At 42.6% G+C, this 12,258-nt stretch overlaps 1 protein-coding gene across 4 annotated transcripts in view; it reads left to right on the top strand.

Annotated features, from left to right (window-relative positions):
• LOC117425814 (PR domain zinc finger protein 2) overlaps window positions 1-12,258 on the top strand; it is a 42,273-nt gene that overhangs the window by 23,942 nt on the left and 6,073 nt on the right. For all 4 annotated transcript variants that reach the window (XM_058993396.1, XM_058993395.1, XM_058993393.1 and 1 more), the window contains 2 exons: window positions 6,061-6,177; window positions 7,055-11,934. In XM_058993396.1, the coding sequence (XP_058849379.1) occupies window positions 6,159-6,177; window positions 7,055-11,934 (4,899 nt within the window). In that variant the 5' untranslated portion in view covers window positions 6,061-6,158. The remainder of the gene's footprint in view (window positions 1-6,060; window positions 6,178-7,054; window positions 11,935-12,258) is intronic.

The raw sequence follows: 12,258 nt of genomic DNA, 5'->3' as shown, positions 1-12,258 counted from the left end.
CCGATGCATCCGTCTCAAGCGCTTGTAGTGACTGGTAAGCGATTTCATATTTTTGCAACAAAGCCCCTTCTTCGTTGAATAATGTAAGGGTAATATTTTGTGTTTCTTTCTGTTTCCTTCTAGTTATTCATTCTTTTAACTCTACCACTGAACGCTAAACACTAAATATTATTGTAAATATCATTTAGTGTTTAGTGTTCACCGTTCAGTGGTAGAGTTAAAAGAAAGATAACTAGAATGAAGCAGACAGTGACAGACAAAATGTTTTCTTTTGAAGACGGCAAATTTCATGTGTGCAGAAAGAAGTGATGCAATATCTTTCACAAAAGTCTGGCAACAGAAACAGTGACTCTAACATGGTGGAAGGCAAATCAGGAAAGACTCCCTTACCTGTCAAACTTGGCAAGAGCTTATCTTGCAATACCAGCAGCATCAACTCTCTCTGAGCGTTTGTTTTCAGTAGCAGGCTCTATAGCCTCAAGGAAGAGGGCAAGCCCTAACCCCAGAACATGTTGATATGCTAGTGTTCTTGCACTCAAATACTGTGGACTAGCAAAAATGAAACTCTGTATTGCCATGTGACTGACTTGGAGACAACATATAATTCATGTCTTTAGTTATCTCAACAAATAATTATTGAAAAGGGCTTTTAAGATTTTAAAACAAAACCGTTTTTTTGTTTAAAGTACACCCCGCTGCGGTAATAGACCATTTTTGTGTTGTTTTACAAGTAAAGGACATTCTATTGTTAGAATTTTTTTTTTTATCAAAAAGCAATAATTAACATCCGTCGTTGTTTTTTTGTCTTATGAAGTGGTTAACTTAAAAATAAATAGTTTCTGCTTGTAAAATTTAAGTTAATTTGTGCTATATGTAATGGTCTTTGCATTATTTAGCTGCCATTATTTGACCTTGGCAGTTTTTTTTCAGAAGGATACTACGTTGAGTATTTTTTAGATACATTAGAAATTGTAGATAATAATTTTGTATTATTTATAATGGCTTTGCTGAATAGAAAGCTAGTATTTCCAAAGAGATTCCTAAATACTGTCTTTGACAATAATAATAATAATAATAATAATAATTTATTGAATTTATGAATAGACTTTCAAGAAATCTCAATGCGATGTACAACAGTATCAATTCAACAAACCCAGCAAAACCAAAAGTAAAGTCAACAATTGATAAAAGAAAAAAAAAAGTTAAGAATGAAGCCTGCTGTTTGGTAAAACCAGCAGTTTGTCAGTCCCAGACTGTTGTGAAAAATTATATATATTAAATAAACAGGGGGGGGGGATGTGTTAATCGGGTTGTTCTTCCTTTTATTGCAACTGTGGTACCATTCAGTGAGTGAAAATTATAAAGGGTACTTTAGCTGAAACCTCCCAATAGAAGGGGTACAGTGTCAAAAAAAAAAAAAAAAAGGTTGAAAACCCCTGTTCTATTGTGATGTGTCTTGATATGTGTACAAGTTACCAGTTACATTGTATGGAGGTATCTATCCTTCTGTCTGCATGCAACGAATGTACGGGGATGGTAATGAATTTAAATCTGTAATGCAGGATGTTTGAGACGCTTGTTTTTGAAAACCACTGAAATAATCCATGATTGCAACTGTTAAGAATCATAAATCATACATACATCATCGAAGTCTTACATACAATTTACAGGTCTTTTTCCTAAACCGGTTGTATTAATCATGATCGCCCTCTGCCTACAGATTATTTTTAACACGGGCCCATGTAAAGGTGTTTTTTTTTTTTATATTAACATTTGTAATTAAAATGGAAAGAGCAGATCATTTATAAATACGTTCTGCATTCTATGGCCTATTGGTTCAACATTGCTAATTACATGGGAGTCTGTCCTGTGTGTGTGTGTGTGTGTGTGTGAACTGAAACAGTATTGTAGTACAGTAAATATGTTTTGAGGTGTTGCTGGTGAAACATGATATCACAGGTTATTACTACAACACCACAGTTCTCATGTATAATTGACCTTATTAGAATAATATGCAGTAATAAACACTCAGCATTTGATGTAAAACAATGTAGTGTTTAACTTGAAGCATGTGCATTAACATTTCATTCACATTTGTTAAAATCCCTTGTTTGTAGCCTTCAGAGAAGCCTTAGGGTCAAAAGCTGCATCGCCACAGTCTGCGACTGAGAATAAACTGCATAGTGACCACAGTATCTATCCCTTTCCAGCTGCTTCTGTATCCAGACAATGGAACAGGTGAAAGTTACATTTCAAGACGTGATGGTTTTTAACTAAAGCCCAGACTGCCGTTATGTTGGTTATTCAGCTGTTGCTGCCATTTAGAAGAAAAAAAAAGCAAGTGGACATGTCTTACAGGGGCTGCTTAGCACAAGCTTTCATACAAAGGACACATTACAGTTGCACGCCTGGCAAGAGGAAAGGTATGTAAAAACGAGTCTAAATCTCTGTAATCTGATATTTTAAAACCTATTTATTGGATTTCAGAATATAAAGTACTTGTGTTTTGTAATTAAGGACTGAGTTATGCTGGCAATGAATTTTCATGACCACCTTTATGATTTCTGGCTTAATAGCATCAGTAATAAACCGAGTACCTGGGTTTAATGGTATGACCATATATGAACTCCCTCACCATATATGGGCAGCAGGACTACTTTCTGTACTGTAACCAGCCAGCTTTATCTTGCCAGCAATGTTTGGCGTCGTACTTTGCTCTTAGCTTGAGTTTTACGGTGTAGCTGCACCAACCAAACTTTAAAATTAAAACCACCTGATTTTTAAGAAGAAAAATATTACGGAACGATCAATGAAGTATACAGTCCCAGAAAACTGTTGCACTCAAGCTAAATTTTACATGAGCAACCCTGGCTTTTGAGATGGTCTTAATATTTGCATACGAGCCAGTAGATCATAGCTTTAGTAACCCAGTGTGGTCACTGTTTTGTCTTGGGGAAAGTTGCTGGATCTTCTGTAGCTGCAGACTGTATGGGAGCAGTTTTGAATTACTCTACAAGAGGGATTAAAGATTTTGAGGAGGCTGAAGGTACGAAGATACAGACCAGGGCAGTTAAGATCGGATTTCTTTTTACTTTGTTTTTTTACAGAGACGTGGTTACTGTATTCTGCAAAAATGTTTGAGGTATTTTCTTTTTTTTAATGTATTTGTAGTTCAGTGACAAACAGGATTTTCATGTTCGGATATTTGCTCATAATTTAAATTTTTGTTCGGGTATTTGTTCGTTTTTCAAAAAGTAATACAAGCCATCATATTGCTCTGAACGCAGCCAGAGACAGCATAGCACCAGGGGCAGGGGGTGTGGCCGTGCCCCCTGTGTGTGTGCCTTTTGTTTTACAACAAGACCTTTACAATGTGTAACACGTTAAAATAGAAAAATATCCCAGGAGTAAAGAATACGTCGTGTAAGACTTACTTTACCCCAGTGAATTAACTGCAAAAGAAATGATGCCAAACAGCAGTTCAAGTTAAATGTTGTTTTGTTTATTCCCAAAATAATAAATAGTACGTTGACACCGCATTTTATTTAATATATTTTTTTTCATTCCTTGCCATTGCCGTTTCTTCACAGTAAAACAGTGACCATAGACACGTTTTCATAAAGTAATAACATGAGGTTTACTTGTGCATTTTTGTAGCTGAACAAGCAAATGAAAACTGAAATTTTAACTTTAAACACTTCAGATAAAACAAACATGGAAAAGGCGTTGTAAAACGAAGGGGAAAAAACTCACTGTTTTGGTTCTTATTTATTACACTCCACATACAAAAAGTCGCAACAAAAAAATATAATATATACAATCTAATAACAATCAATACACAGCATTTTCTGGAAGTTCTATATGTGTGCGCGTGCATAATCTGGTTTGTTTACTTTTTGCTGTCTAAATATATCTATATCTATCTAAATAATTGCAAGGTATTTTTGTCATTTGTAGCAAATACGAACATCTGATTTTTTTGTATCCAAATACATGTAAAAAATATATTATTATTATGTGTTTATTTAGCAGACGCCTTTATCCAAGGCGACTTGCAGAGACTAGGGTGTGTGAACTATGCATCAGTTGCAGAGTCACTTACAATTACGTCTCACCGAAAGACAGAGCACAAGGAGGTTAAGTGAATTGCTCAGGGTCACACTGAGTCAGTGGCTGAGGTGGGATTTGAACCGGGGACCTCCTGGTTACAAGCCCTTTTCTTTAACCACTGGACCACACAGCCTCCTTACAGAGATAGAAATAAGGCTCCCATTGGATAGTAGTTTGATCCATTCCTGGATTTGCTAGGTTTTTTAGTAAGACATATCTGAGCTTGATAGCTATACGCTGTAGCTAATCAAGCCCATAGTAAAACCTGAAATGGGTGGAACTGCTATGCAATAGGAGTCTTATTTCCATCCCTGCATGTAAATGTTTAACTGATTGAACTGCACCGTAAGTGAGACCGCTGTGTCTTGGATGATACTCTCATGAAGAGCCACAAATGTAAATCAACTAATGAGCAACGTTGTGGATTATTTTATTTAATTGCACAATTAAGGACTTTATTTAGGAAAGGTATGACGGATCAAATTTGAAATAAATCGCCTTTCTGCTCTTCGTATACATGTGTATATTTTGAAAATGAATTAAAGGCTTCTGGATATCTTGCCACAGAAAACAGGTATAACATTTACAGTGGTGTTTGGGAGTTTTTTCTAGTTCTGTGGTTCCAACTTGAGCCTAGACCCTGCTGCACCCTAAACTTTGTAAATTATTCTCAGTATGAACAAACCCACAGCATCATCTTATTAAACATGTTCAATATTATACGCTTATAAAAATAGTGCCACTAGCATGCCAAAGCCTTTAAAACTCTGCAGGAATGGAACATTTTCCTCCCACACAGCCAGGGGTTGTCCAAGGCAAGCACAACTCTCAGGCTTGTCTTATTAAATTTGTCTACAGTTATGACATCATTCTGAAATAGTGCTCCCTTGGGAAAGCTGTTAACCAGTCAGAAGAGAGTGATAACCTGTGCTGAAGAAATGGCACAAAGAGGCAGAACGCAGTGATTAAAGCTGAGGACTGTCGGACGATCCAGTAGCTCTCTAACTGGCATCAGCTTATCTTTTTGTCATTTCTTGTAAATCTTTTGTTTTTTCTCATTGTCAAATACTACCCATTTCTGAAAACCGATTACAGTGCAAGAGATTATAAAAGAAGATGGCCTAGTCAAAGACTAGGTTTTAGCTTCATTCACCCAATACTTACATAAGAGAATTTTCTACAAGCAGTTTTTTAATCCTAAATATTGAATGTCTCCTATTCATACAACTCTGTATTCGAGATGAACCGATTCATTTACATGGGAATCCAACATCTGTCAGTAACTGCTGATGGTAAACGTGAGCAAGCAAGTAGATTTTTTATTTTTTATTTCCCCCCCTAACACATTAAAAATAAGTGATTGTCTGTTGCGCTTTGAAGCGTAAGTTTGACAGCAGTGTTGCACCTGGCTTCCTGTCCTTGCCTTTGTTTTGGCTTCTTCGCACACACTTGCATACAAGAGAGATACTTGATGTTGAGAAGGTTGGTAAACAGAGCCCATGCTTTGAGATGCATCACTGTTTTAATAATAACATCTGAAAACTCAATGTATCAAGGGTCCAAATTAATTTTAACCAACCTCATCAAAACCTGTGAAACACAAGTCCTTTGCACTGAATGGAATCCTCTTCAAATGTTTTTCCTGCTTCGTCACTTCAAAACTGCAGTAGACTGTTAATTCTTGTTGTGGTAACCTCCTTGTTTAATCTGGAAAAAAAAAAAACGAGGAAAAAGAAACTTGCCCTGCTAGAACTAGTCTGTGCAGAAGTTGTACGTTTACATATTGCCTTAAACACAGAAAGGATCTCATAACCGTGTTAAGTGCTGTATGTGCAGTTAGTTGAGATATTTTACAGTTAATGTTAAAGACCTGGCAAATGCATGTAGACACCTCTCCATATGTAAAGACAAATAGTATGTATTTATTTTTTTGTTTATTTTCTATTTCAGAGCAAAGAAAAGGTTGTTGGACAGACCAAAGCCGGGAGGTGTGGAGGGCTTTAAAGGACAGAAGCGGAAGTTGTGATTCTGATAGCGCCATTGCAGAGATGGAGGAATCCCAGGAGGGTGAGTCCTGCCGAGCCTGGGTTTAAGGGATACTTGCTAGCTTTTTTAAAATTTATTAATTGCTTGCAGCCTGTTTATGGTTTAGCTTTTGGGACAAAACAAGGACTGTGTGGTCTGATTCTCAAACGGTCTTTAGTGCCGTGGCAGCAGATATATGTACTAACCTTTGGTCATTGTATTTATATTTAATGCGCATTTATGGATTTGATTGAATTTGAAGGTTGCTCTAATCATATATGTCTATACAAAGATATAAGCAATTCAGTGTGCAGTGACGGACATGGAAACGAGCAATCTATACAAGAAAAGGGACTACTGTTTTAAAAATAGACGAAAGTACAGCTGCATTCAAAACTACTGAAATGCTGTCTTTTAAAAAGGAAATGTTACAATGTGTTGTGTAAGTGTGATACAATAGGAACAAGATATTGCCAATTGTGGTCAAGTTTCCTTTTAGGTCCACATTGTGTTATTTATGTTTTACTTTATTATTATTATTATTATTATTATTATTATTATTATTATTATTTTTTTTTTTTTTTTTTTTTTTTTTTTTTGCAATATACGTTTTCACATTAAACTACGAAAGTGCAACAGAAGTTAAGTTATATATTTTTTTATGACTCGTCTTCAGTTATACAGAAACAAGAAATATATACAATTATGTTTTAGGTCCTCATGCGCACACACAGCATTCACACAATGGGGTGTCAACTGTACAATAAAACCTGCATAACTGTACGTCTAGTTCAAGTATTAACCACAACATAAAGACATTTGCATACAGAGCTCTCCTGGATTTGCCTCATCATCTAGGAGTCATTGGGCACAATTGTTGGACAGGGTTATTTTATTGATGTATTTGTTTTGCTTTTAGGTCTTAAGGAAGAGAATGGGAAACCTTCAATCTCATCCATACTGTCACAGGAGCAAACTGCCGTCATTCAGGAGCTGGTGAGTCAGGAGCAACTGCCTTTGGCAATGAGCGGGTCACCATCTAGCATTTCTGAAGATCTATCCCAGGAAGAAGTGGACGAGGAAGAGGAAGAGGAAGAGGAAAAAGATCCAGGGAAAAAACAGGAGGAGACACCTGTAGACAAGGGCCAGGCCCCACCTGAACCAGAAGCAATGGAATCTGATGAAGAGCCAGCACCCCTCCCAAGCCCTCAGGAGGACATGGAGCAGGATGAGCAGCTGCAGCAGGATCCTGTCTCCAGTTCACCAAAGCCCCAGGGAGACCCAAATAGTGAGCTCCAGGAAGGCTTCATGTTCCCCTGTCAGCACTGTGAGCGTCGCTTTACCACCAAGCAGGGGCTGGAGCGTCACATGCACATCCACGTCTCCACAGCCAGCCACTCTTTCAAGTGTCGCTACTGTGGGAAGGCCTTCGGCACTCAGATCAACCGCCGGCGCCACGAGCGGAGACACGAGGCCGGTCCCAAGAAGAAACTAGGGGCACTCTGCAGCTCCACGACCTCCTTCAGCCCCCCACTGCCAATAGAAAGCTCGAGTCCAGATCTCGTCGCCCCTTCTGGAAATTTCATCATAATGGGCTCCCAGAACAGAGGGGACCTTCAAGATTCATTTGAGTCTGACAAACAAAGCCCAGCAGAGGTGGAGAGGGCAGTAGACCTAAATGAAAATGGAGATCCCAGGGAGCTGCACCCATGCAAGTATTGCAAGAAAGTGTTTGGCACCCACACCAATATGCGACGGCACCAGCGCAGGATTCACGAACGCCACCTACTCCCAAAGGGTGTCCGGCGGAAAGGAATGCTGTTGCAGGAAAATCAAAAGCAGCAAGTACCTCCACAAGAGGAATTGGTGAACCCCAGTCCTCCCCCAGTCTATGTGCCAAGTGGGGACTTGGAAGACGAGGGGGATCCGGATGAGGAGTACATGGTGAACATCTCCAGCAATATTTCGGAGAACCTCAGCCTCTACATTGATGGGAAGATCCTGTCAACCAGCAGCATGAGCAACTGTGAAGTCATCGAGGTAGACCCCAGCTCTGCCACTTTGTACAGCCTAGATGCTTTGATCGTTACCTCTGATAAAGTGTCACAGGGCTTTCAGGCAGAGGCCACCAACTGCACTGTGAAGGAAGTTCCCAGAGCAGGCCAACCAGCAATAAAGAGGCGAACCACCAGTCCACCTCTGCTTACAAAAATTAAAACAGAAGTGGATCCTGAACCCATAATGCCTTCCTCTTCCTCTTCATCCTCCTCCTCTTCATCTTCATCATCCTCATCATCTTCTCTGATGGGACATCTCTACCCACAGGTCACTGACAGTTTAGCCTTCCAGAAGGAGAAAACAGTTTACCTGTCCCCAAAACTCAAGCAGCTCTTGCAGACCCAAGAGAGCCACAAGCCAGGTTTGTTCACTGAGGGACATAGACTTGGACCACCCTCGATGTCAGTTACTACTTTGCCATCTGGCTCAGGGAGGTTCAAGAGAAGGACGGCTTCCCCTCCAAACTCTCCACAGCACAGCCCAGTGCTTCGAGTTGACACAGGGAAGTCTGGAACAGAGGTTGTACCACCGTTCCCCCTCAAGGTGCCAAAGCTGGAGAGCCACTGCAGCTCACCGGCCTGGAGCCTGTCAAGTCGAGATGAAGGGGACACTGTGAGCCCCCTCGGTGTGGACTCTTACAAAACCGCACCTTTCGACTGGTTGACTGGGAGAAGTGCAGGAAGCTCCTGCAACCAGCAGCCCTTAGACCTTTCCAACGGGGTCAAGCAGAGAACTGAGTGCAAATCCAAGGGACAGGCTGTCGTTGAAGCTGTACTGGACCTCAGCATGCACAGGAAGTCCTCCCCTGAGGGAGAACCAAAGGGAATTGGAGGCCCCCAGCTTCTAATCAAAAAGAAGAAACCTAACACCTGCATGCTTCAGAAAGTGTTAATGAATGAGTACGGAGGATTAGACAGTGCAACGGAGACTGCAGAAGAGAGAGACAATACAGAAGGCAGCCCCAATCATCGTCCTGATGCCGATTTAGTTATGGATGCCTCTCCCGTTCCCCTGTCACCACTACCTAATGCACTTTCCCCAGACACAGCTGTTGCATCTGCACTTCATCCTCCCCCACCCTCGCTAACTCTTGTGACCATGCATCCACTGTCCCCTTCTACACCAACCTTAACTGCCTCCACCCCACCTCTGCCAGTTCTGCCCACTGCCCCTTCACCCTTCCCAGACATGTTTCCCACTCCATTGCCCTCCTCCTCATCTCCTTCATCCCCTCTTCCAGTTTTGTCCCCCAAAGCCTCCCCTAATCCAGTCGATACATCTCCGTTGGAGTCCTCGTCTTCTCCACTTTTGGATCCCTCCCCCATTCTACTGGATGCCTCTGTGGTTTGCAGCATCGCTCCCCTTGATTCCCTACCAGATCAAGTTAATCCTTTAGATCCCCATCCCATATCTCTCCAAGTGGATACCACCCTTGCTCCTCAAGATCCCTCAGCATGCCCAGTGGATCCTACACATCTCACGGCTGTGAATCCCTTACAGAAAAAGGCTGATACATTATCTTTAACTACGGTTCCTTCACAAAGCTCAGCTGATCCCACTAGTAACCCCCTGAATGTCTCAACTGATTTAGTATGTCCCGTGTCAGCTCCCCAGCTACCATTACTGTGCCCTGTGGATCCAGTTCCGGCTTTGGGTCCATCCCCTCTTCCCATCCCACAGGAACCTTTAGAACACCTTCCAATTCCCACCACCATGATCAAGCAAGAGGAGCAACAGCAAGCACCACTCCCTTCTTCCCCTCTACACTCACCAGACCTGCCTGTTCTTGTAGCCTTAGTCCCAGTCCCCAGTCCCAGCTCCTCTCCTGCTCCAACTCCACCTCCCCCCTTGATCTCAGAGATCGTACATCCTTTACCCCCACTCCCACCAGACTCAATTACAATCAAAGAAAAATGTGAGGACATAGAGCAACCAGCTGATGTTGTCTCGCATACCCCTGCTCTCACTCCCACACCTCCTGTTTCTTCTCCGCAGGAGGCCCCTTATACCGAGGAATCCCCCAGGCAGCAGACCTTTTGCAAGAACTTTGTGTGCAATGTGTGCGAGGCCCCCTTCCCCTCCATCAAGGAGATGAGCCGCCACATCACGGTGCACTCTGAAGATTGGCCCTTCAAGTGTGAGTTCTGTGTGCAGCTCTTCAGGGACGCAAACGTCCTGCTGGAGCACCGCTCAACCCTGCACGGTGTAGGCAGGATCTATGTTTGCTCCTTATGCAGCAAGGAGTTTGCCTTCCTCTGCAACCTCCAGCAGCACCAGAGGGACCAGCACCCTGACAAGGACTGCACACACATAGAGCTGGATAGTGGCAAACTCAGGCCACAGAACTACACTGACCCCAGTCGAGCCAGTCTGGAACCATCCATCCCTTCTGCTGGAGACTGTGATGCCTCTGCTCAAGGATCCACTCCTCCTCAGGCACGTCTTAGTTTTGAGAATAGAAAGGTGAAGGAGGAGGAGGATGAGGAGGAGGAACCTAATGACTCCAGTGAGGAGCTCTACACTACAATCAAGATCATGGCATCCGGAGAGAGCAAGCCCAAGGGGCCGGATGTGCGGCTGGGTATCAACCAACACTACCCTAGTTTCAAGCCACCCCCATTTCCTTACCACAACCGGACGCCAGCTGGGTCTGTGGCCTCAGCTACCAATTTCACTACCCACAATATCCCGCAGACTTTTAGCACGGCCATCCGCTGCACAAAGTGTGGCAACAGCTTTGATAACATGCCCGAGCTACACAAGCACATCCTAGCCTGTGCCTCGGCCAGTGACAAAAAACGTTATACCCCCAAGAAGAACCCTGTCCCACTCAAACAGATCGTCAAGCCACAAAACGGGGTGTTTTCTGCGGCGGCTGGAGGTAATGGTTCTGGTCAGAATGCTTTCCGGAGGATGGGCCAACCCAAAAGGCTTAACTTCAGCCAGGAGCCGTCCAACAAGATGAAGCTGAACGCCCTTAACAAGAAAAAGAACCAGTTGGTTCAAAAGGCCATCTACCAGAAGAACAAATCTGCTGCCACTGCAAAAAAGGCCTCCAGCCTTGCCCAGGAGGAGCCAGAAACTCATGTCTGCCCACACTGCAGCCGGGAGTTCACTTATGTTGGGAGCCTAAATAAGCATGTGGCTGTGAGCTGCCCTCTGAAACCTGCTTCTTCAAAAAAAGCAAAGAAAGGTAGCAGCACCGGAGGTGGCCACTCTTTCCAAGATAAGAACGGTAACCTCCGCAGACGAACTGCCGACTCAGAGATTAAACTGCAGGGCTCGCAAGCCAAGCTGGGCAAAACAAGGGCCCGCAGTTCAGGACCGTCAAGCAACATGGCCTCCCCTTCGAAAACACAACCCAGCAAACTCAAAACAACTGCCCCTCAGATCCGACAAAAGCGTCCATCTTCTTTCCATTCTAGTTCAGTCCCAGACAGTAAGAAAAGCAAAACGTCACCCAAGGGCAGCCCCCAGCAGCATCCGTCTCCACCTGCAGCCCTGGGCAATGGATCTCAGAAACTGGTCATGAGAATGCAAAAAAAGGTGACTGAAGCCAAAGCACAGCAGCAGCAGCCACAGCAACAGCTACAGCTGAAGAAAGAAGAGCGGTTTTCTGTTAAGATGCGAGAACGGAGCGGCGGGCCAGTCACCCGCAGTTTACAGCTGGCCAGCAGCACAGCACCAAGCGATGTCAAGGGGGAAGAAATCAGTGCAAACCAGGAATCCAGAGAGCCTCAGGTAAGCAGTAAGAGTTGTTCTGGGACAGGGAGACAGTGTTGATGTTTAGTATGTAGTCAAATCAAATCATTTTTTTATTCTGTCATCAAATGTAAATAATAATAGTAATATGTGGTCAACGTCATAACTCACCGAACGTGCACACTGTTTTAAAGGAACAAAAAAAAAAAAAAAAACAGCAAACGTTCAGTTCTTGCATCAGCTTTTCAAAACGTATTCCTTTGTCAGTACAAATAATATTGCCGGCAGTGTTTTAGCTCAAGGAGAAATGTGTTGAAGACAAATCACTGTAACAAATTTTTTTTTTTTTTGGTTCCTGGGTAG

Source organism: Acipenser ruthenus, chromosome 20, assembly GCF_902713425.1.
Source record: "Acipenser ruthenus chromosome 20, fAciRut3.2 maternal haplotype, whole genome shotgun sequence".
NCBI classification, from domain to species: Eukaryota; Metazoa; Chordata; class Actinopteri; order Acipenseriformes; family Acipenseridae; genus Acipenser; species Acipenser ruthenus.
The sequence above is the reverse complement of the archived record's forward strand: the minus strand, read 5'-3'. Positions and strand labels throughout refer to the sequence as shown.